The 26,095-nt window shown below is 42.2% G+C and overlaps 1 protein-coding gene across 1 annotated transcript in view; it reads right to left on the bottom strand.

Annotated features, from left to right (window-relative positions):
• The window catches only part of BACE2 (beta-secretase 2), a 53,580-nt gene that overhangs the window by 15,169 nt on the left and 12,316 nt on the right, over window positions 1–26,095 (bottom strand). The window contains exons 2-5 of the mRNA XM_064705558.1: window positions 11,697–11,785; window positions 4,694–4,910; window positions 2,531–2,659; window positions 1,148–1,282 (exon numbers count right to left, since the gene is read on the bottom strand). Coding sequence (XP_064561628.1) covers window positions 1,148–1,282; window positions 2,531–2,659; window positions 4,694–4,910; window positions 11,697–11,785 — 570 coding nt within the window. The remainder of the gene's footprint in view (window positions 1–1,147; window positions 1,283–2,530; window positions 2,660–4,693; window positions 4,911–11,696; window positions 11,786–26,095) is intronic.

Genomic DNA, 26,095 nt, shown 5'->3' with positions numbered 1-26,095 from the left:
CACAGAGCTCCTCATCCCAGAGTGAATCATGCATCCTCTGCACACTTGCGCTGCTCCTGTTTCACTGCTCTTCCTCTGAATTTCTCTGGAATTTCTGTGGGAAGGTCTCCTTTGATCCTTCTGCAGCAGTGAGAGCAACCCCTGGCTCAGAAAAGAGCAACAATTACAGGAAACTTTCCTGACACACCGCTGAATTTTTCAGTGAGTTGTTTTCTGGCAACTGCATGTATTAAAGCACTGAAGGGCTCCCCTTCAAAAAACATGTTGGCTGTTTTTTAAGGCAAGAAAGAAAAGCAAACATTTGTTTTAAGGGACCAGTGGTTTTGCTTTCCTAACTGCACAATACAGAGAGGCATTTAAATAGACCTTGTTCTGCTTATTGAGTTGAAAGATGCTGTGACTCATTTTAAATAATTGATATGGCAATATGATTTCAATATTTTGCATGGGAATATAATATTTATGCACATGTAGTACTGGAATCAGAAATTTCACTTAATTTATATGAACTATAAAAACTTTAAACTTATCACATCCCATTGATCTCCAACTAAGAGCATCAGTGTAGAATGAAATTAGGATGTCTAAAGAAATTGGGGCATAAAAAATACAGAACTAAAATCAAAACATGAATACCAACAAGCAAGAGTAAGAAAGAGATAAAGCACAAACATGCACATATATCCTCCACAAAAAAAAAAAAAAAAGAAATGCCTTTGGAATAAACATTGCAAGAGCACAGCCTCATTAGACTGATCTAGATACAGCAGAACATTATTCCTAACAGAAACAGAAAGCTTATCCATCAGGAATAATAACTGCCAGCCTCAAGAGAGCAAAAGTTGATTTTGTACATAAGAATAAAAGAAGAACAAGAACATAAAATAAAAAAGGCAGCCTAGGATGAGAAGTTCAGGAAGCAAACCAGGGTTGCTCCTGTCCATGCCATCACGAGCTGTGAGCTCAGACAGCTCTACAGGCTCAACCCAAAACCCCCCATTTCCCTTGTTTGACCAGAATTGCTTTAATTCACTTCTCAGGACACTGCAAAGCACATCTGCTTGCCAAGACAAAACTGACCAATCAGTTTTGTTGTTTTGTTTTTTTCCCTCAGCCCAACTTGCATTTCACATCCCAGGGCCAATACCTCTCTGCAGTCCAGCTGGAGGTTCTGTCCCCCCACCTCCAGCTTGAGGATTTCCACCTGGTAGTACCACTCCTCCTTGATGGGTGTGTACCAGATGTCCCCCGTGTACAGGCTGGGCTCAATTCCACCCAGCACCTAAGGGACAGGAGAAAAGAAGTCAATTTAAAAGAAGTCACATGTTTAGTTTTACAAGAAGTCACATGTTTAGTTTTGGGGCAAGTGCACATAAAAAAGAGGGATGTTTAATTTGTGATACTCAGGGGCATCAAAGTTTTAATTTAGCATCATTTGTTAGGATTTTGGTGTCAAGTTCTCTGTCAATAACAGAGCAGTACGAAACATTAAACAGACTGCTCTTCAAACGGAATTCCCATACTGGGCCAAATTATCAGCCTTTTCACCTACAGCCTCACACTGATTCCATTATGAAAACTCCACTGTTTTAATTTTAAAACCAGCATCTTCAGTGGATAAATCTAGGCAATGTATAAAAATGGGACAGAATAATAAACTTACAAGTGAATAATTTGTTTTATCAGATCATAAAAGCTTTAATACTGCCTAAAAAAATTTTATTTTTTCTTACACACATCCAAAATGGAATCTCATCCTGTCACTGCTATCACTTTTAGCTTCCATCAAAACCCAGGCAGAGGAGGGCCAGGAGCATTTGTGGATGCTCTGACTCTGAACTAAACTTAAGAAAGTTCTCTGTTGGTCTTCAGTTACATGAAAAACATTTACAATATGTGAATTCTTCTCAAAATAAGTGTTTGTGATCAGCTCCCGTGCTGAGATGTTTATTCCAGCATCATGTGGGAACAGTCATTCCATCTCCCAATTCCAGATACAGAATGGGCCAATTCATGGTCCCATTGAAGATGATGGAAAGACTTCCCAGAGTAACAGCAAGCAGGAGATCTGATCTACAGATTTTCCACTTTAATATGTTATTGACCAAAAAAAAAAGAGGAAAAAAAAAAAGAAAAGACCCTTGATTCCTCTCCCCCTTTTCACATCACATAAAACAAAAATACTGTAGCATTTTGATGAGATTGAACAAATTTATCAGCTGCATAAGGGACTACTCAGTTTGAGAAATATAGCAGAATCTGCCCTGAGGAAACACCACAACATTCATGTTTTTCTTTGTTAAAAGATGAAAGTTTACTCAAACTTGAGAGAGGAAAAAAATAGAATTGAGAATAAAAATAAATAACACTCAAATTTTGCCTAAGGGCTTTTCTTTAAAAAAATACAAAACACATTTAAAATGCAAAAATATCTTTAAACACTAAATTTGGCAGAAGCAGGATAGTCAGAGAAAAGAGGGAGAGAGATGAACAGAGATACATTTTCCCTCTCCTACTGACAGATACCCACAAGACTACCTCCGTTGGTACCACTTCCAGAAACAGGGAGTCCAGCACCACACATCTGCAGGGAGAAAATGTTGGGGATCTTTGCCTGCCTCACGAGGGAATCAAAGAATGTCTCCACAGAACTGGAAGGCTTCAAGGTGGTGAAAAGCAAAACAAAAAAAAAAAAAAAAGAATTTTAGGGTTCGTTTGAAAGTTACTTTGCAGAAATCAGCAAATCATTCAAACAAGGACACTTTTCGTGAGTAAATTGAATTTCTGACAAGCAGCTGATGAAGGTTCTAGACATAATAAGCCATTAAAACCCCAATATCTGTCATTTTTCTGTTTCTGTTGTTTTTAAAAATGTTTTTACTCTTGACCACTGTTAGTGCTGCTGCCACCAAATCCCTAAAACACAGGAGTAATGTTCAATTGCAGTTTCCAAAAAACAGAGTTTGAGCTTGGCAGAAACTCTCATGATAATTTCTGTTTGGGAAGATCTTTGTGTTGTTAGAACACTCTTGCCTTTCACTCCTTCCCATGGTTAAAAAGCAGAATTTTCAAGTCAAGGTTTTCAGTTTTTCAACACTGTTGAATTCTAAGGAACTTTGAGTTGAGTGGCCCAAATTTCCTCTTTTCTCGTGAAGAATTTCATACCCAAGCACTTTCTCTCCAGCTGGGTGCTGGCCAGGTTCTTCCTGACACTGCAGGTCCTGTTTTCCTTTGCAGTCACTGGAGTGCTGTAACTTCCCTGTAACTCAGATTTGTGTGCAGGGAGGTCAGAGAAGCCAAGTGCTCTCACTGCACACAAAGCCCAGAGCAGCCTCAGAAGCCAACAACCCTGAATTCCTTGGAAGAAGGGAAGAAAAAATGCCCTGAGTACTCTGTTTGCCCAAAGCAGAGTCTGAGAACAGCTTCCCTTCTCCTTCTTCTCCTTCTCTCCTTTCTCACTTTGGGATGTGAAGGTTGAAAATGGTCAATTGTCATTTTCCAATCCTGTTTTCAGTTTTACGCTTTAAGGCTATACATTTTGGATTATACGCTTCAGGTTTTAATTGAATCTTCTACCCGAATTTCCTGCCTCTAGAAGAGCAGGATGTGCTTGGCTCTGTGTTCTTGGAAATACTGCAGCTAATATTTGTTCTGGAATTATCCATCCACCTCTTGTGGAAACCCAGAGCACACTGGGAATATTTCTGTGTCTGCTCTGGGGTGCCCTGACCCCCAGGGCAGCACTGACTCTGACCCTCATTCATGGAGAGTTTCCTAAACTTCAAGATAGACTGGAATCCACAAAAGTGTGAATAGATTATAGAGAGCAGTGCAGGTGTATCACTTGGTGAGAAATTGACGGTTTGAGGTTTTTAGTATGTTGTGGATGGAAGCAAGATGGAGGGCACAGGGTGTTGTCCATGGTTTCTTCTTCATGTTTCATCTTCCTCCTTCTCCATGGGTTTGGGTGCCATTTTGTAATTGGGCAGAAAAGTCCCCATTGCAGCTCTGTGGGATCAGTTATTGGGGTAAAAGGGAAATAATCCAGGTGTCAGTTCTTCATTGGATAGTTCAGTCTTAAAAGACCTTGTACCAAGAGATTGTTGGCCATTTTGTGCCTTCTAATGAAAAGCTGCAGAACTCACAGCAGTGAGACTGTTTGACTGATAAGAAATAATAAACACCTGAGTGTGAACATGAAACACCATCTCAAGGGCCTTCAATCCAGACCCAGAGAAACCCACAACTGGAGCCCCAGCACACCTCAACTTTTACTTGATGAACAGAGAATGTCCTAGAATGAACTGCTGAGGATTTTGCCTTGGACCAGTTGTGAGAAGCATCCTCAGAGCTCTAAAACCTCCCTCCACACACATCCCACAACCACACTCTGGTACTACAAACTCTGTAAAAGATTATTCATTCCAGAGAAGCTAAAAGCAGCATTTCCATCACCAAAAAAGCCAAAATCCTCTCATGGGACTGTGGTACCACCACAACCCAGTTTATTCTTTCTGGAACAAAGGCAGAGGATCTGTAGGAAGGAGTGGCTGGAAGGGTGGAGCCTAATGCTGACAGATCATCAGCTGGCTTGATTTTAACACATTTCTATTGATATATTATATAATAATATTCGATGATTATTCCATTTATTGTCCTTGTGAAAGACAATAGGAAGGAAGGGATGGTTTACCTTGGCTAAGGCATCGTAGGCAAGGCCCAGGATCCCGTGCCACTTAACCCCTGGCAGGAAGAAGTTCTCTGACTCCAGGATGGTGGCAATGTTGATGGTGTAGCTGCCATAGAGTCCTTTGGGCATGGTGATGACATCTGTGCCCAGCACTCCAGTCCAGCTGCCTTGGCTGTACTTCACTGTCACCTCCACCCCTTGAGATCTGTATGTGCTTGACCTTTAAAAGGAAAGGACACACTGATGCACGGGCTGTTCACTTACAATGCAAGGCAACAGAATATATTCCAACTCAATTTTGGCCAGAGAGGGGAAAAAAAAGGTAAATTAAGTATGTAAAATATGTATTCATACTGCTCCTAAAATCAGGAAAAAGCAGAAATTAAAAAACCCCAAAAGTCAAAGCCCCATTTTTATCCAGAAGCCAGAAACTCAGCTCTTCACAATGTGTTTTTTTAAAAAAATAAATAATGTAAGATATTATGTCATCTAGTGCACTGTCCCTGACTCAGACTGGTGCATAGAAGCAACACTTTTTAACTGGAGAAGGAATGTATTAAATGGCACAAGAAAATAGAAAGCTGCTGAATTCAAATCTAAAACTGAAATGCAAAACTAACTGAATAGCTGTAGACTAACACCTTATTAAAATTCCTAAAAGATCCCTTTTGGGTAAATTGGAATACTACTGTGAGTACCAGCAGTAAGACAGAGGTTTCCTAAATCTGCAGTTTGACCTATCTGTGAGGAAGTAAAGTAGAATTTGATATTCACTGACTTGGAGGAGAAAAGGAACTAATTTTTTTTAGACCACGGAAGCAAAGGCAAAGGAGCAGTTAAGTGTGGCAAGCAAAAGAAGGAACTGAATCCTGTTTAAAATGCTTTAAAAAATAGTAAAATCTTCAATAGATTTTTCATTTTAAAGACCTGTAATCCACAAGTATTGTTATCACGTCCCACACACATCTCTACTGAAGAACTTCAAAAGTTCTAGATCCCTCACAATTTACTTTGGATCCTCTCTTGGCACACAGCTTCCTCTTTTGGAGAGAGACAGATGACCACACTCAGTTCATCTCAAAAGACTTTTCACAGCTTTTTGGGAAGTAAATTCGGGGGGAAAAGCGTAAAATAAATTTATAACAGCATCTTTACATGTGTGTAGAACAATAGAAAGGGCAAGGGTTTATCAGGTGCAGATACTTTGATCAATCCAGCTTTAATCTGGATTCAACAACCACATGGAATGGCTTCACAGGCCCTGTGCCTGAGCTCACCAGCAAGAATTTGGAAAATTATTGAACAATTTTCATTATTATAAGGAACAACCTTCACATGGCACCATGGACAAGTCCCATAATTCCAACAGTTTCTCCTGGGGAACAGTTTGGCCATGTGGACCATGAACTGACTCTTCCAAGGCAGGAGGCCAGGCTCTAACCCTATAAGCAGTTCTTGACACTCCCAAAACCTAACCCTTCAAGGGTTAACATCCAAGACAGCAGAAATACATGAGATAATATTTCAAAAGGCAGGAATTCCAGGTAATAGCAGTAATACCTGCACCTGATCACTTCCACTGCTTTTGTGTGATTCTGCACTTGTGTGAAAAACAAAGGAACATCTCTGCTCAGGCAGGGTCCTCAGAACACCTCTGTGACACTGGCAGGACATTTTATAAATCAAAATAGAGTCTGAATAATTAGCAGCATAAGGGAAGCAAGAAATGAAAGGGAGAATGCTTTTCTTCATGGGGAGAAGTGCCTGGCTGAGCAGCAGAAGAGGAAACATCTGAAATCAGAGAGAAAATTGAGTGCTGGGAGAATAAAGTGAAGCAAATCTGCAGATACAAGCAGTGCATGACTAGAACAGCAGCACACAGCTCTTCTTCCAGAAGCAGGAAGAGCTGTGGACCAGGACACAGAAAGACTGGATTCACTTTCCAGCACAGCTGCTGACCTTTCCTGCTTCCTCACCACTTGTGCCTCAGCTTTACCACCTGTAGAAATGGATATGAAAACACTCATCTCATTTGTAAAGTTCACAAATGTCATATTGAAGAGAAGACTTTATTACTTCCTTCAAGGAGCAAAATTGGTAACATGGGAAGGCATCTTGGAGTAAATTCTGTTCTGCAAAACCACTTCCCCATCCTCTTGCAGGTAATCAACCACAGGTTTTTTTCACCTTTCCACCTGACTGATCTAAAGGAAGAAAACTTTAGAGGTCAAAACTAGAGACTAGTTGTGATTCATGGGCTGAGTGTTGTAAAACAAACACACAGCACGGAAAAGAAAATTACAAACAAGCTGTTTTGGCTGTGATGAGGAAAGAAGAAATTCACATCTTCCAGCAGGACAAAGTAGACAGAGGCAAGGAATAAGGGTTCCTAGACCATGGTCCTGTAGGGATCCTACTCCCTTGTCCACCTCTTTCCCATTCCTATCTTCTCTCCAAAGCAGCCACCAGAAACTTGGTCCACAAACCTCACATGGATCTGGAGCCCCAGCTGAGCAAACCAGCAATGGGGTAATTTCCTCTTGCAGAGTTAATCCTCATTACCAGCACACAGCACAGAACAAAACACCACCAAAATCTTATTTCTCATGTCACAATCCCTATTGCAGCAAGCTCAACGTTGGCAACAGCAAATCCCCCATGTGCACGAAGCCCTGCCTAACACTGACCTCACCAAACAACTTTAAGACAAAGCAAACGTGAAAATACAACAGAAATTATTGATTTCTAACCAAGAAGTCCCATCTAATCTGCAGGGCTTCCACAAAAAGTTTATAATTCACCCCAAGCCACAACCTGTACAGTGCACACAACCATCCTGGCAGGATTACACTGCAAAAGCAGCAAAACAAGCAGCAAAAAGCAGCAAAACAAGTTTCTTTTGTTTGATGGTGTATAACTTATTGTATTACCTCAATTTATTGCCTGTATTTCTCTTACCTCCCTATCTCTTGGAAAGATCAACTCTTGAGCAGCTTGCTTTTGAAGCTTCAGATAGTGAGGCAGTAGCACTTTTTATTTATTTACTGAAATAAAACTGAATACTGTTCCTGAATACTGAAAGCCCTGAGCATGTCAGATTTACATACTGCTGCAGAGCCATCACTGATCACTTGGGTTCAAGTGTAAAAATCCCTTTATATGTCTGTTTAAGTAGCTCTTTTATCATAAGTAGAGTACTCAACAAAACTACTTGTTATTTTCAACAGCACGAGAAACAAACACAGTGATTTCTTTTCAGATCAGGACAAATCAGGTAATTTTGCAAAACCTTATACATCATGGTGACTTATAGAGCATGATTATCACAGCAAACTCAGAACTTTTTACAGCAAAGGTTTGTCAGAGCCACTCAAAAGCCCAAGTTGTAAAAGAGTGCATGGTAACAGCTTTACTCACTTTGTAAAGAAAGAGCCAGATAATTAAACAGCAGGATTATATCATATAGATTATGTGATACACAACATAATTTAACAAGTTAGTTCTGGAATTGCTCCAGGAGGGCTCTTTCTGAAAAACACACTCTCTGGGTCCTTTGAAACAAAGATAATGCCTCTCCCATGCACCCCCCTCAATTTCAGTCAAAAAAGAATCATGCATTCAATTTCTGATTTTGATCATCTGAATAAAATTAAACTAAGAGTGTGGCACCAGGAAATTAAGCCCCATCACTCTCTCCAACACAACATGAATATTCTAATAAGCACACATCTATAACTCATAACCCATTAATTTAACAAATTACTAATCTTTCTTCCCCCCTTGTCTTCAACTTGCAGTTTAAGACGTCGGAAGCACTCCATGACAATATAGGGAAAAACTGCAGGAGTGATTACCAGATGAGAGGAAACCCCTTTATCTAATCTCAAGTGTTCTTCCTAGGAAGAAATACAAGTGCCCATAGGTTGTTTTTCTCATTTACACATGGGCAAAGGTCACTCCTGGGTAATTTTACAGATCCAGCTGATGTGGTATCAATGCCACTTGTTTACCATCCCTGCAAAATCATGACAGCCAAGCGTGCTGCTTTGGGCTGGGGATGGAGTTAATTTTCTTCACAGCAGCAAGCACAGGCTGTGTTTTGGGTTTGTGCTGGAAACAGAGTTGAAATATAGAAATGTTTTTGTTATTGCTGAGCAGCTCTTGCACAGAGCTGAGGCCTTTTCTCCCTCTCACCCCACCCCCAGCACTGCCAGGCTTGGTGTGCATGAGAATTTGGGAGGGGACACAGCCAGATGACCCCAGGGATATCCCACACCTCAGCAGGTACAGCTGGGGGAAGAAGGGAGAAATGTTTGGGGTTTTGGTGGAGGAGCGGCTGTGTGGGGCTGAGTCACCATCAAGGTTTAAATCACAATGCCAGGGAAGGTGTTCTGACTGCTGGGCAAAGTCTACCCTAAGCCAGTCTCAAAAAGAGACAAAGAGCAGCACCCAAGGAAGTAGAGGTGACTGGGCTGCACCTTCAGTCAGGAGAAGTCTCAGATAAAAGCTCCTGGAATCTGTTTCCAAGCATGTGAAGGACAGTCATGGAGTCACAGCCACATCACACCTGACCCATCTCACTCCCCTCTAGATCAGGACTGGAGGCACAGATGAGGAGAACCGTGGCTGTAGCACATCTTGGCTCCTGTCAGGCTTTGGACACCAGCTCCCATGGCATTCCCATTTGGAAGCTGAGGGTGTGGGACTGAACAAGCCAGCCATGGTGTGGGCTGAAGGTGGGCTGCACCCCTGGGCCCAAAGGAGCCATTGACTTGTGACAAGCAGAGGCCTAGGGTTTGTGAGTGGAGGAAAAACTCCACAGCCTGGAGAAAAGGAGGCTCAGGAGTAACTTTGTCTTTACAAGGCCCTGGCAGGCAGCCAGGTGAGAGTCAGGCTCTTCTCCCATGCAACAGGAACAGGACAACAGGACACACAGAAGCTGTGCTGAGAGAGGCTCAGGCTGGACTCCGGGAGGAATTTCATAATGGAAATGGTGGTTAAACACTGGAAGGGGCTGCCCAGCAAGGTGGTGGACTCATCCTCCCTGGAGGTGTCCAAGGAAGGCCTGGAGGTGGCACTCAGTGCTCTGGGGTGGTGACAAGGTGGGGATTGGTCACAGGTTGGACTTGATGGTCTTGGAGGTCTTTTCCAACCTCAGTGACTTTGTGGTTCTGTGAAGGTCTTCATCAAGAGCCTACATGAAGGACAGACTGCACACTCAGATCTGCATCAAAGGGAGAGGCTGCCATGGCCCCAGTTACATTTTTTGAGGTTCAGGTTTCCACAACAGGGAATATTTCCTCCCCAGGACACTGTGGCATGGCACCCTGCCTGGACAGAGCATGGATTCTCCATCCTCAGAGGTTCACAGGCCTTGGCTGGGCCCAGTCATGGCTCGGCTCACCTGCTCTGGTGACAGCCCCAGCTCATTTTAGGTGTGTGCCAGGTGACCTACAGAGCTTTCTTGCAACCAACATTTTTAAAAGATCTACCTGATTTCACTGGGGCCAGGATCCCTCCAATTTATTTGTTTAAATGTAGTTAAAATATTCAAAATGGAAGAAGCATGGTGTACCCAGAAATCTGCTGATGTTTGTATTGTGAGCCCACTGCAAGACTCCATCAGTGCAACCCAAACCAGAAACTCCTGCTGCAATTGCTCTGGACTTGATTGACTTTTAAGTAATGACTTAAAATGACTGGATTTGAGTAATTTTAACTAACTCTTTAGGGACTGGACTTCAAGGTTTCATTATTGACCTTATATTAAAGTTCTCAAAACACAGTGTTCACTGAGAACATTATCAGAGGCTGCAACCTTCACGTGATTTCAGTCTGTCTTTCCTCACACATAAACTCTGCTGTTGCTGTTTCTACTGGTTTGTGTTTCTGATGAGAGAGGCCTTGTCCTTCCAGTCTCAATAACATCATTAAAAGAAAGAATGCTTGTGCTTTTAATTCTTGCAATTAAGTTTTCTCTAGCCATTGCCTATGGGAGGGGATAGCTGGCCCGCAGTAGTGCAGAAATAGCCATCAAGTAGTATCAGAAATACATCTCCAAGATTCTGGACTTTCCAGACCTATCATATCAGCATGATGTAAAATATTTCCATTAACTTCTAAATATATGACAGGAGGTGAGGCTACTCCAGCAAGCAGCATGGAAATAACAGATCTCCCTTCATTCCCAGTGCATCTTACTGGAAAAAAAAAAAAGTGTAAAACCCCATGTTAAAACACATGTGAGGTAGTGAGAAGGGTGATACTCCCCAGTTTCCCAGCACTCTTAGTATTTTTATCCATATGTTTCAGCTAAAGATAGGCACCGCATTTTGGAGTTTACCTGAAATAATTGAAACTAGAAAAAGGCAGAAAGGGAGGAAGGAAGAAGTGTGATTTAGACAGACAAAGCTTGGCTGTGATTAATGTCAGCTTATGCTAAACACAGCAAATTTAGCGCATAACAAACACCAGAACCACCAAGTATTTTATAAATAACCAGATTCATCAGGGTCTGTCGAGATCACTGACTGATTGAGGCCTGTGGCCAAACTGAACAACAAATTAGGTTTTGACTAAGTAATTTTGCTTCTGGATGAAATGTCAAGTAACTGATACAATTACCAGCTTTTAATTTTTGTTTTCAAACAGAGGCAAAGCATATTGAAACTTTTAATTCCTTGCAAGTCTATTCAGGTAAGAAATTGACTGAAATTGGTGTGATTTTTGCAAATGATTTTTACCCTGTAATCATCTTCTCTTTCCTCCAGTTCTAATTAGTGCTGCTGATGTTCGCTCAGAGCTCAGCTGTGCTGCCACCAGTGGGGCTGCTCGTGGTGTCAGGCATCAGGCAAATCCAAAATTCCCACCAGGCAGCCAAAATCCCACTCCCATGGGATGTCACAGGAGCCCCAGGAGCTGCCTTATCATCCTGTCTTGCATTTAGGAGCCCGAAACCAAAATATCCCCCCCTAATTTCCACCATGGGTGCAGAACAGGTACTTACAGCTCAGGATCGAAGTAGGATGTGACATCAGGATCAGGCACACCTGCTACTGCAAAATTGCTGCTCCCAGTGTCAACCAGAATATTTAACTGCCAAAAAAAAAAAAAAAAAGAAAAGAAAGTAGAGGTGATTTGCATACCCAATTTAAATAAATGAACAACAATAAACCATTGCAGTTTTTGTCTAAACTGTCTTCGGTTTTAAAATCATGATGAGCATTGCCCTGGGAAATGAATTTAGTGTCACTTTTGGGAAAGATATGCTGCTGCAGCCCGTCCAAAACAGCTGATCCTGCTGAAATTTTTTAAATAATCTGTTCCTGGAAGGGGGAAAACCCGCCAAGCCCACATTTGCACAGCAGATGAATTCCTGATCATCTCCAATTTCTTTTTGGCCCAAGCCCACATTTGCACAGCAGATGAATTCCTGATCATCTCCAATTTCTTTTTGGCCCAAGCCCACATTTGCACAGCAGATAAATTCCTGATCATCTCCAATTTCTTTTTGGCCCAAGCCCACATTTGCACAGCAGATAAATTCCTGATCATCTCCAATTTCTTTTTGGCCCAACCCATGAGTCTTGGCTGAATTGTGGACTGCTTAAAGCTCTCTTTGTCTTAGAGTTTGTGAGATTTCAAGGCAAGGGCAGAGTACAGGTCTGGACAGAGATAAGCAGAAGCATGGAGCTGCTTTGTGGGTTGGAAAACATAGGAGCAATGCCCAGTTCATCCTTTACCACCTTTAAAAATGAGGATGGCAGATATATTAACACCATAATTGAAAGGTGGCCTAAGAGAGGGCCACTTGTTTGGTTGCTTGGGAGGGTGATCTAGGCTGAAAATTGCCTAAACATGGGCAAAATGGGACACCTCCTTTCCCCATCTAGCTCAGGTAACTAGGCTGGTCCATCACAGCTGCACAATGGCAAAGCAGGATCACTTCTTTTAATAAGACCTAGAAACCACATTAGGTAGAGACCATTAAATGGTAAATTTAAGTCAGTCAGAGACTGTACTGTGTCACAAACATCTTTTATGAAAAATCCTTTCCTTAAGATTTTCTTCTCCTGAGAAGCTGAGAGGCCTCAGAAACAAAATGTAAACAATGATTATCTGCTGCTGTGGAATGCAACAGGTGCATCTGTGATTGGTCTCATGTGGTTGTTTCTAATTAATGGCCAATCACAGTCCAGCTGTCCAGACTGTCTTGGTGAGTCCCAAGCCTTTGTTATAATTCCTTTTCTATTCTTAGCTAACCTTCTGATGAAATCCTTTCTTCTATTCTTTTAGTATAGTTTTAATATAATATATATCATAAAATAATAAATCAGCCTTCTGAAACATGGAGTCAGATCCCCATCTCTTCCCTCATTCTCAGACCCCTGTGAACACCACCACACTACTGCTACCAGATCAATGGTCACACTTTCCCCCTGCTCTTGGCTGGATGCTTCCCAAGCCTCCCTGGCAAACCCACAGGGCTGTGATGCAAAGCAGATCAGGTTCCTAACCTACAGCTACCAAGAAAAAACAACAATCTGCCACATCAGACAGCCACACCAATGGATGTGATCAGAGTGGATACCAGAAAAGAGTGATTCCCTCCCTTGATGACAACACAGTGTCAGATTGGCTTAAAAGAGCTGCTCCCAGAAAAATATTATAGAATTAGGTGTGGAACCCCAGGGCACTGGGAATATTTCTGTGTCTGCTCTGGGGTGCCCTGACCCCCAGGGCAGCACTGACTCTGACCCTCATCCATGGAGAAAGTTTCCCAGGCTTCAAGATAGACCGGAATCCACAAAAGTGTGAAATAGATTATAGAGAGTAGTGTAGGTGCATCACTTGGTGAGAAATTGAGGTTTTGGGGTTTTTAGTGTGTTGTGGATGGAAGCAAGATGGAGGGCACAGGGTGTTGTCCTGGGTTTCTTCTTCATGCTTCTTCTTCCTCCTTCTCCATGGATTTGGGTGGCATTTTGTAACTGGGCAGAAAAGTCCCCATTGCAGCTCTGTGGGATCAGTTATTGGGTTAAAAGGGAAAATAATCCAGGTGTCAGTTCTTCATTGGATAGTTTAGTCTTAAAAGACCTTGTACCAAGAGATTGTTGCCATTTTGTGCCTTCTAATGAAAAGCTGCAGAACTCACAGCAGTGAGACTGTTTGACTGATAAGAAATAATAAACACCTGAGTGTGAACATGCAACACCATCTCAAGTGCCTTCAATCCAGACCCAGAGAAACCCACAACTGGTTCCCCCACAATTAGGAATTTTCCTGTAGGAGGGAGTGAGACATAAAGATTTGGTTGCCTATGGCTTAAAGCCAGTTTTTACCAGCCCCGTTAATAGTCTCCATCACCCCTTAAGATGGGATGTAGCTTGGGATTTAAATGGGAAGGGGATGTGGTAAGGGCAAGAGAGAATGACCAGGAAAACAAGTCTGGTGTTGACAAAAGAAGTGGAGAAAAAAGGCTGAGCTCAGAATTGAGTGTAAACACAAAGGAGGATAAAGCGTTTTAAAAGATGTGCTGAATCCTTCTGTAATAAGACTGAGTGTAGACAAAAAGTGTGAGTCAATGTTTAAAAACATCTTTGGTTTGCTCATAGAGGAGAAGGGAGGTGATGGTTACCCTTGTTTCACCCTTTTCATATAGTATGGGACTAAGGAACTCTGAAATTTAAACAAGCACACAAAACCAACCAATAATTTCTGAGAATCTCTCCTGAACTGCAGGCACACTCTGTCATTGGTATTCCCAGCCCTAATCTTGCAGAAATTTTAAGACTGAAAAGAAACAAACCAACAACCTTAGCCAAGCTGCATCCCAGATTTTAGATTAAGCAATGACAATGCATTAAAATTTATTTTGCAACCACATGAGCTAGACAGAGCCATCTAAGAACAAAAGGACATCCACAAGTTCACTTGGCTCCAGGAGCTGAGGCTTTAAAAGAAAATAAGAACCTCTGAGGCTCTGCAATAAAATCCAAAGTTTGCTACATACTTCATTTCAATGCTATCAAAAGCCTAACATTTTTTGAACTACCTAACAAAGTACAAACTATTCATTTCCCTCCCTTCTCTAGCATAGAAATCATATTAAAAATAAACAACAAAGAGCAGCTACAACGTGTGCCTGCATCTATCAGGTCTGACAAAATTTGCCTCAAAGGGGTGCTGCAGGGCTTAAATTAATTAGCCTTTCTGAGGTAGTCTGTGATGCTTGAGCAATGGGCACCATACATCAGATGCATAAATACATGTAGGTGTTGCCTCAGCCTCAGTGATATGCATGGCACCATAAACGGAGGAGGACTTGGGGGAGAAAAAGAAAACCCAACCAAAACTAAACAAAAATCACTAAATATGACACACACGAAAGATATTTCACCCCCACACCTTAAATACAATGTTATCAACACAGAATTCACAAACCATCCAAGGAAAGGGCAGATTTACTACCCACAGGATGGAGCAAATTGAGATTTCCAGAATAAAATAGATATCCCCCACAAAGACAGGGAAAGCACAAAGCTGGCTGAGCATGCAGGCTCCAGCCCACTCGGACACAGCAGAGCTCACATGACAGATGCTATTGAGGCTGACATTCTCCATCCACATGTTTGTGCATAATGAGATGCAGGCAGCCAGGGCAGACACTGATTTATTGTAGTCCTCACAATAGCGCCAGTGATTAGCAGCTCATTCTGGGCTGGGTATAACTGACTGAGTTCCCTTTCTCTCCTGAATCTTCTTTAGTGCTTTCACATCTCATTATGAGGAAATTTCATGTTGCCTCCACTGGAGCCTCCTTCATTCCTCGTGGAGCTGCTGGGGCAGCTTCAGGCAACTCTGGAGAGTCTCAAGGTGGCCACTGAAGGAGCCCTGGTCCAGGGCTGTCCACCCTGTCCTGTCCTAACTATGGACAGCATAATGCTGAGAAAGATTTAGGGGTGCTGATAGGTGAAATGTTGGACATGTCCTTGGAAATATCAACTTGCAGCCCAGAAACCAACTGTGTCCTTGGCTGCGTCCAGAGCAGAATGGGCAGAGGTGAGGGAGGGTTCTATCCCTGAGCCCCCTCAGGTGATTTCCCACCTGCAGAGCTGCCCCAGCCCTGGCCCAGCCCAGGGAGGAGCTGGAGCTGCTGCAGAGCCCAGAGGAGGCTCCAGGATGAGCAGAGGGATGGAGCAGCTCTGCTGGCAGGAAAGGCTGGCACAGCTGGCATTGCTCACCTGCACAGGAGAAGCTTTGGGCTGAGCTCAGGGCGGCCTTGCAGGGCCTGAAGGAGCCCCAGGAAAGCTGGAGAGAGACAATTGCCAGGGAATGGCATCCAACTGCCAGACTCAGGGTTTAGATTAGATATTGGCATTAAAACCAATGAAAAACTACTTTCCTTTTGCTTTAGGAAGATGCAAAGCCTTTTATGGGGATTTTTTTTTTTGTGGTTTCCAAGTTCAATTTCAGACCCACACAACAGACACTAAGAGCAAATGCACTAAATTGTTTCTTCCCCTGTGGACAATGCACGTATTTTATGATTGGCTCTTCGCAAATATTAAATGAATATTATAGGTGTTGTGTTAGTAAGTAATACTGTATTCTCTTAAGTACTGTGTTAAATATAGTTTTAAGTTATAACAAAATGTTAAAACAGAAACGATGCTATGTAGGATATTTTTTTTAAAGAAAGGACTCGCAGTGAGACAGCAGCCGCAGGACACCTGAATCTTTCAGAGAAAAAGAATTTATTGCTTCTTCCTGCCTCGAAGGCGTTGTTAGGATCCAGAGGAAGAAGCTAACAATGACCAGACAGAATCCTGTATTTCAATGAAATTTATGCATCATGTATGAAGTGTATGAATATGCAACAGGCTGTTGTTCTTAAGGGTTAATCCTCTGTTAGTGGGCTCGTGCCGCCCAGAAAAAGGTACCCAGACCGTCTGTAACTCTTTGTCTTAATTGTCTCACCTTGTCCTAATTCAAATTGTCATTACTCTAATTGTATTACTATTTTTATAACCATTTTATTACTATTAAAATTTTAAAAACAAGCGATTGGCATTTTTCACACCCCCTAAAGGTCACCTTAACCACAGCTATGGGACACAAAATCTGCACCTGGTAAAGTACCAGGAGATTATTTTGCTGTCTGCTTTTCCTGTATGCAAATAGAGCTGTTATTATTAACAGGAGGCTCATAAAGATCCTTATTTTACAGTAAGCAAGACAGGAACAACCACCCCTGCCATGACAGACTCACAGAGGGAGCCTGACACTATCTGTGTGCCATTAGTTTGTGGTTATAAAAAGAAGCAAATCCAAACTTGTTTACTCAAAGTCATGAACACTGAAAGCAGAAGCCTCAGAGGTCATGCATTTTACATTTTTTTCTATTCTGAAGGGGTAGAGACGCTAAAAATTCCCCAGTCCCAATGATTTCTTTCAACTGGAAGCCAAACACTTTGTCAATACTTCAAGGATCCCTTAAACTTTCCAGTGCTTGATTCAGCACCAGAATGAAAAAGCACTTACTGCATGCTACACAGCTTCAATCATTTAACTTAACACTGTGTCTTTAATATTTTAAAGCCTTACATTGCTAAATATTACATGCTAAATATATAAACATTATATATACATATGTGATATATATATGTAATATATATATAAATATTACATGCTAAATATACCAGAAAAAAACCCAAAAATTGACTATTGATGTGTTATATTTTTTTCACTCAGCAAAGCTCTGGCTGTCTGTGGCTCAGGCACCTGCCCTGGTTCAGCAGGTGATGTCAATATGACACATCCACACTAGACTGGCTGTTATTCATGCCTCATTTAACTGCCTGGCATAAAACAATTTGCAGTTATCCACCGTGCATTCAGAAAGTGACTTCCTTCACATTTTCAAGGGAAAGTGAGAGCAGCAATCATTCATTCTTTGTTGCAGAGAGGTTGCTTCTCTCCCTTAGCTGGGACAGAAGTTGCCTCTGTTCTGGTACACACCTGCTCAGACTTTGGAGAAGTTTCTCTTCCCTGTTTTAGTCTGAGGTTGGGAGGTTTTGGTAACTTCCAGAAAAATATACTAAACAAATCCCACAGGCTGAAAGTGCAAAATGGATTTATTTGAAGCAGCTGTCTGCATGATTTAGCATCCACAGCCTTTTCCAGGTGTGGAATCCTGGGGCTTGCCTGCAAACCTGCTGCTTTTGATGTGATTCCCTGGGTCACCCACACTGAACTAGGGATACTCTTCATCATCCTCACTAAACACTTGTCCATGGAAAAATCCAATGTATTTTTTTTTTCCAAGTACACAGGTTTGATAAATCCTTTAAGGTCAAGCAATAAAGTTCCACCACTGAACTGGCTAACCTTCTACAGCTACTTAAAAAGCAGGTTGGAGTGAGCTGGTGTCAGTCTTTTTTCCTAGATAACAAATGACAGGGTGAGGGGGAATGGCCTCAAGCTGCACCAGGGGAGGTTTGGGCTGGATATGAGGGGAAAAATTTTACACAAAAATTGCTTTAAAGCACTTGAACAAACTGACCAGGGAAGTAGAAAAGTCATCATGCCTGGAATTGTTAAAAAACCAGGTGGATATCACACTTGAGTCTTGTCATCATATTGTGAAGCTCCCATACCTTCTCAGTGATTGCTCATGGGCAGCTCCTCACAGCACTGACTCTTCCTTCTTCACAGCACAACCAACAAACTCCGTCCCTCTTCACAGTACAACTGACAAACTCCAACTCTCCTCTGGACCAGCCAACCCACTCTTTTATAGCACTCTTCCTTACTAGTCACAGCTGTGGCCTATCAAGGGCAGGCCTGTTCCTAATCTTTGGTAGTTAGGACAGCTGCAACTCCTCAGGGGCAAGATTACCTTCTGCACCATCTATTTTCTTACATTCTATCCCCCCACACTTGAGAAAATAATTTATTGGTGAACATGGTGCTGGTGCTGGGTTGATGGCTGGACTTGATCTGAAAGGTTTTTTCCAGCCTTAACCATTCCACGATTCTGTAAAGAAACCAGACGGCAAAAATGCATTTGGCTCTTCATTCCCGCTTCAGATGAAGCACAGGGAGTTGGGGAAAAAAAAGGGAATAGGATTTGCACACATAGGGCCATAAATACAGTAAACAATCTTATTCAGCCTTACATTTACTCTGGGGTTCAGTCAAAACTTTAGTGATAATTGATAGTTTCCTTCACAAGGCAGCAGAGAAAAGAAGGGGCTCTGTAAGAATTCCCAGAATGATTTGGGTTGGAAAGGACCACAAAGCCCATCCAGTGCCACCCCTGCCATGGCAGGGACACCTTCCACTGTCCCAGGCTGCTCCAGCCCCAGTGTCCAGCCTGGCCTTGGGCACTGCCAGGGATCCAGAAGCATCCAAAACTTCTCTGGGCACCCTGTGCCAGGGCCTGCCCACCCTCACAAGGAAGAATTCTTTCTAATATCTACTCTAAACCGACTCTCTTTTAGCCATGATATCTCTTTTCAGGATGAAAACTGCAAGCCATCATGCCTCCTCTGGGATTTTAACTCGACCCCAGGGCACCTCTTTCTTTTCCCTTTTCTCTTGTCCTCAGTAAAGAGCACAACCATTCCACACCAGTACCATTCATGTGCCACTCAAAATCTTTTCATACTTTCATGATTTCTCCCAAAGCACCCACTCTAAAATAGGGTTTGTAATTCTATATGCTTGCTGGAGCGTGTCACACAGTGAACTATGACAGAGTAAAAAAGTTTTTATTGCCATGCAGAGGGCAGAAATAGGAATCATCCCATTACCTGCTCAGGAGCTGTTACCACACATCACAATACAGAGGTAGAAGTCCACCCCATCTCACCCCTGAGCTTGTACCATCTCTTAATTCTCCTTCTTATTTTGTCCCACACATAATAAACCCTCCAGAAAATAATCTGCTAGACAGTACTTCAAAAAAAAAAAAAAAAGAAAAAAGAAAATTCAAAGAAATACTGCTTCTTGTTAGGGATTAGCAGCTAGAAATTATTTGGGTAACAGCTCTTCTTTTTCAAGCTGGTTAATAGATAGGAAAATTAGTTGGCAATTTAAATGCTGCCTCATTTAACACAATGATTCCTAATTACATTATCAGCCCATCTGGCAAGAATTGCTTACAACCATCACATAGAAAAGAAAACACCAGTAACTATATGCTGTGTTTGCCCACAGTTATTACATGTTATTATTGGCACTGACTGTCACTCAGGTTATTTCAGCAATTTGTTTCTACAAATTAGTAATGTTACAATATACAGTGGCTTTTTAAGCACAGACGTTCTGGATGGGTTTTTTTTCTCCCCTGTGTTACTTAGAGTTAGCATTTACAGCCAATAAAACTACTTTCCAATAAAAAAAAAGTATCAGAAGGCTAGGCTTTAATATAGATTCTTCATCTGTTCTTCTGAAGATGCAGAAATAAAAGCAATTTAAAAGATGATTCAAGAGAAAATTTTGGAAGCATTTCTAGATGTAGAAGAGTGCAAAGTCAGACATAAACCTGAAAAGCCTCCACAATGACAGATTTCTGCTTGCAGAATATTGTGCACCTTGTTTAAAAGGTAAGACTGTAAACAAAAATACGTAAATTTGTTGGACTGGCACATTGCCCATGAACACAGGCAGGGATGGATTCTCCCATTTCTCTGCTCACAAGCAGTCCCTGCTCTGGAGGAACACCTCACCCCAAAGCCAAATGATCCTCTGCAGCTTGGATGGAATCATACTTCACCTCAGAGGAGGAAGAGAAGGAGGAAGAGGAAGCAGACCCACATTTTACACTAAGTCCAGGAAGGGTTATTTCCAGTGAAGTCACCTCACCAGAGAAAACAGAAAAATTATCTGCTCCTACCTCCAAAAAAACCCCTCCCATGCTCACAAGAAGGGTTCACCCATGCAGCCAAGATAAGAGAGGCATTGTGAGGAAAGAAAAAAAAAAAAAAAAGAATGAGATTAATTTTCTAATGACGTTTGTTCAGCAGGTGGTGCCCACGTTTGGCTGCAGCCCTGGGGATGCAAAGGAAGGTGATTTATTGCTGCGCGACAACATGGGCAAACCAGAAGGTCAAGTTTATCACCAAAGATAACTCCTGCTTTCACAACAGCAGAAGTTTGTCACAGAAGCTGCGCAGTGTTTGCAGTCTGGGGAGTTAACAGGAGGAGCAGTGCCAGCAGCACACCAAGCTCTCCAGAGAGGGTTTGGCCTTTGCTGCCTTTCCCCTCACTGCATTCCCAGGTGGTGCCAGGACCTGGATTTACATTTACTGCCTGTCTTCACATTCCCTCTCTTCCCCAGCCACTTAAAACATCCATTCCCAAACACTCTCACACCCCCAGCAGAACACCAAGAGTTTTCCCCCTCCATCTCTCCATGATCTGCATTGCTAGACTGGAAGGAATATTTCTTTTTTCCTGCCTGGAAAGCAATAATCTCTTTTTTTGCGAGAAGATTACAAAGTACTATCTGGATTAGCCAATCTACCCGTGTTTAAGAGCACTGCATGCTTCTGTAGTGGAGATTTGTATAAAAAACACAAATGCTAAAATGACAGATTGCTCTGAAGTATAAACTTGCTAAACTAAATTGTGAGTTGAAATATGAGCATCTGACTGTGGGACTGATGAATAGTCATTTTGAAGAAAAATATTACAGGAAGTGCTTTATATATATTATCATTTTGACAATAAGGGAAGGCTATTATGGTTTAAAGACAAAAAAAAAAATAGTCAGCCAATCAATCCTGGTAACAAAACAAAATATCTATTCTTCATTTCTACGCTCTCCTTCCTGCCAATGCCCTCGGTTCCCTAAACATTAGCATTCCTTCTGCACATGCCATCTCATGTGCTATCTTATTTTTCAGGCTGAAATTTATTTGCTGTGTCTAGATTTATCATACAACACATCCATCCTATTCATGCTATATGAACATGCTTTGCTGTTGAACATGAGCCATTACTTGCTTATCTTTGAGCTGTGTGAATCGTGGCAATTTTGTCTCATTGCCTTTTCAGAAGAGATTAACCTTTTTTCCCTCTTTTTTATTTTTTCTCCCCCCAGATATGAGTTTCTCTCCCACCTCACACCCTATAGCAGAGAAAACCAAGCGAGTGAAGCAATCCTGTAGTTCACATAAACCAGCTGCAGCTGAACTCATGCTCTGCTCTAAGCACTGAGTTTTAAGGAAAATTTGGACTAATTACAGAGTAATAACAATAATCTAGAGGTGTAGAAAAAAAAATCACCTGTAAATTAGTGTTGATAGGCTTTAAATGGATTGAGAAGACAAAGGAAAAGTGTGATACAGAGACCCTCAGGGAGCCAAACCTTTCAGAAGGAAGGGGTTGCATGGAAGCCAAGAGGTGCCTTCATCAGCCACCAACCCTTAAGCACAAGCAGAGTTAGTGATTACTGAGAGCAGCAGAAATCCTCCCAAACCTGAGTGAGGAAAATCTGTATATCTGCTGTACTTACACCACACACATTCTTGAATGGAAAGATAATGAGTGCCTAGACAAATGGAGGATGAACAAAACCCCCACAAACACTCTGAAATTCAAGAAGGAACGCATGAGACATCAGCTATTTGCACTTAAGTGCACAAAAAGCTCTTGTTAAACCCAAAAGACTGTTTCCACCTGTTAGTAGGTGTAAGGCAACTAAATTAATCAATTTTCTGGTAATTACAGCACAGCACTGATGAGACAGGGAGGCTGTAAATGCCACTGGGAGCAACTCTCACATTTAACTGCAAGCCTCGAGAGGAATCCCAGTGCCCACGCAGCCTGGGTTTAGAGACAGCCTAAGCCTAAGCCCTGTGTCCTAAATTAGCAAGAGTCTCATGCAGAGCTCACCCCTCCCTCCCTGGAGAACAGGGTGACTTAAGGTGCTGCAGACACAGCTATTAATTGAATAATTCCATAGCTAAAAAAGAGCTTAACTCTTAGAGATGTGCTTGTGAAAGGCATCACCCATTTCACAGGCTCCTTCTCAGCATAAAACTCTTTCTCATTTGGAAACCAGAGAGTGTCACTGTCAGAACCCAGGATATTCCTCCGGCTCCCCTGGATGTGTCTGGACCCTGGCAAGGGGCTCAGAGACCTTGGCATGGAGTCAAAAACACCTGTGCCTTTGATTTTAGCCCATGGAAACAAATTACCAACTTTGTGTGAAGATTTACAAGCCTCAAGAGTTTGAGTAGAATGATAGTTATTTTGTCACAGGGTGAAAATGTAGAATTTTGGGGATTTAGAACGGGGGTTCAAGAGGCAAGATGGAGGAATTTGGGCGTGTCCTGTCCTTCTTCCTCTTGTCCTCCATTGTCACAGACATCTTTTATGGAAAATCCTTTTCTTAGGATTTTTTTCTCCTGAGTAGCTGAGAGGCCTCAGGAACAAAATGGAAACAATGATTATCTGCTGCTGTGGAATGCAACAGGTGCATCTGTGATTGGCCCATGTTGGTTGTTTCTAATTAATGGCCAATCACAGTCCAGCTGGCTCGGACAGAGAGCTGAGCCACAAACCTTTGTTATTATTCCCTCTTATTCTATTCTTAGCCAGCCTTCTGATGAAATCCTTTCTTCTATCCTTTTAGTATAGTTTTAATGTAATATATATCATAAAATAATAAATCAGCCTTCTGAAACATGGAGTCAGATCCTCATCTCTTCCCTCAACCTGAGACCCCTGTGAACACCACCACACTCCATCTTCTGCTGTGATGGTGGCACTTTTGGATTGGTTTAGATTAGAGACAGTGTCTAACATAGGTGATAGGTATTGGAAAATTATTGTAAATAAAGTACATGTAGTTTTTTTAGTATAAAAAGCTAACACCACCCTAAGGGCGGTCAGTGTGCCTGAACTCAACTTGCTGGACAGATCTCAGCAGGTCAGAGAATGAATGTATTAGATAAGAGAAAATAAACAACCTTGAGAACCAGAGCTGAGGAACCTCAACTTCTTTTTCAGTCTCTGGGCTGGGAAAAAGAGACTTTTTAATACCTCAGGAGCCATTTCAGCAACACCAAACCTGAGATGTCATCACCACCACAGAGTCACAACCACAGGGCAGACCTGCTGGGCACTGTCCAGCAGGACTTTGAGCTCTTTGGGACACCAGATAGAGCTAAGGATGCTGTAGGAGGACCTGAGGAGAGGGAGAGCTTCCAGCTGCACAATAAACAGGGCACTCTCCGACGTTAAATATCTGCTGTGGCTCTTCTGCTCACCAGCACTGGTTAGGGCACGATCTTTCTAAAAAGTATAATAATGTCAAAGAATTTTAGAGGTTGGGCTTTTTTACACAAAAAAAGTCAAGTCACCAAAAAAAAAAAAAAAAAAAGAGAAATCATGCTACTACATTACCTTTCAGAATACAATATTATTGAGGGCTTTTTGCCTTTTTTTTTTCCTTGGGTTAAGGAAATGAAATCAGTAAGCCTACATTAATGTATTATACCCAGTGAATGATTACAGTTAGAAGCTGCATTCAGTTCAGAATTTCAATTTTCCGAGGCTTTTGCTCTCCGAAATTAGCTTCCAATTTATTTTGTCAGGTCATTCTTTTCTTTTCCTCTATTGCTCATTAGACTCAGTGAAACTGCTGTCAAATAAAAAAAAAAAGGCATTTTTAACTCTTCTTCTCTACCTAGCTTCAGAAGTTCTACAGTTAAAAAAAGAGAAAAAAGAAAAAAGGTTGTTTTGAAACTAAATCAACTGCAGTAAGACCAAAACAGTTTTACATATATGCACACAGCCAAGCCATGCTAGGCAAACTCGAGAAGGCTTGAAGTGACTAATTATTAAACCTTCCTCACCCTGTAGGTGAGTCACTGCCCATGTTTACTGTGCCATCTGGAAATAACAAAATTCATCAGGGGAATGAAGCCCATTCCTAATGCTCCTGAGCTTAGGCTAGGAGGCATCCCCAGCCTCATGAGCACTGCTATTTTTTTTTGTAATCTCCCTTCTGCTAAAGGCACCACAGTCCCCTTGTCCTTCAGCAGCAGGCAGAACCCTGCAGGAGAGGTTCAGCCCCACTCCTGTGTTCCCACCTTCTTTCAAAGGTCTCACTCATACCAAAGATCTGAACTTCAAACTCAATTTTAAATAAGATTCCAGCTTTCAAATTGCATTGGAGACGTGAAACCAAGGGCCAAAGCTGCTCGTTCAGTACTTAAGAAGGTTTTTTGCTTTGTTTTGTTTTTCAGAGATGCTATTTACAAGAACATGGGGAATGGCTTCAAACTGGAAGAGAGTAGGGTTAGATGGAATATTAGGGAAAACTTCCCTGTGAGGGTGGGCAGGCCCTGGCACAGGGTGCCCAGAGAAGTTTTGGATGCCCCTGGATCCCTGGAAATGTCCAAAGCCAGGTTGGATACTGGGGCTTAGAGCACCTGGGACAGTGGAAGGTGTCCCTGCCATGGCAGGGGTTGGAACAAGATGATCTTGAAGTTCTCTTCTGACCCAAGCCATTCAATAATTCTTTGATTTGAAGGTAGTGAATAACACTGAGAAAAGGCTACATTTTGCAGGCAAATAGAAAGAAAACGAGACTTGCAGGACAGCAGTGAGAAAAATCAGCTTTTTCAGAAGGCTGCATGCCAGGTCTGATCTCTTACCTCTCTTCCCCCCTTCACCTCACTCTTGTAGTGACACGATTCTTTCCAGGCTTTTTTCCCCCCCCTCCTCTGTCAAGATGTTAGTTTTGGAGATGAGTGTTTGTTAGCAAAGGTTTTTCAGAGCCTGGAGAGCTGTGAGGAGGAGAGGTGAAAGCAGGACACCCCTGACTCATCAAGTCTATCTGTTTTCCCTGGAATGAGCTCTTCCCAGCAGCACTTCCATCCCCACTCTGTGGGGCACCACTCATTAGAGCATCCTCCTAGCTGCACTTGCTGCCTGCTTTCAGGAATTCCTCCTTGTGCTTTTTTTTGGTGCTCCTCTTCAAGGACACTGAATGCTTAGGCATATTTTCCAGGCTATTCTCCTAAAATGTTCCAACAATCCCAAAGTGCAGAAGTTTTGGGTTTTCTCTATCTGCTCACCACAGCAGTGAAGCAACCAACCTTGCCAAAATGTGGAAGTCAATGGATATGATGCCATGGGAACACCCAGCTTGGCTGCTTAAGACAAGTTCAGGGCTGTTGAAGATTGCAAAGCAAGATGCTTTCCATTACCATCTCTATGGCAGATTACCTTTGCCAAGTGGGCAGTTTGCCTAATCTCTCTCTTTGAGTGACCACATTCACACCTCCCTGGGAGGGGACTTCTGCTGATAACAGCTACTGAATGTCACTGCATGGTTGATAAGAACTACAGCATCCCATTGGGAGATGTGAGCCCAGAGGGAGGAGC

The sequence above is a fragment of the Zonotrichia leucophrys genome, chromosome 1, assembly GCF_028769735.1.
Source record: "Zonotrichia leucophrys gambelii isolate GWCS_2022_RI chromosome 1, RI_Zleu_2.0, whole genome shotgun sequence".
NCBI lineage: Eukaryota > Metazoa > Chordata > Aves > Passeriformes > Passerellidae > Zonotrichia > Zonotrichia leucophrys.
This window is presented reverse-complemented; position numbering and strand designations above follow the sequence as displayed.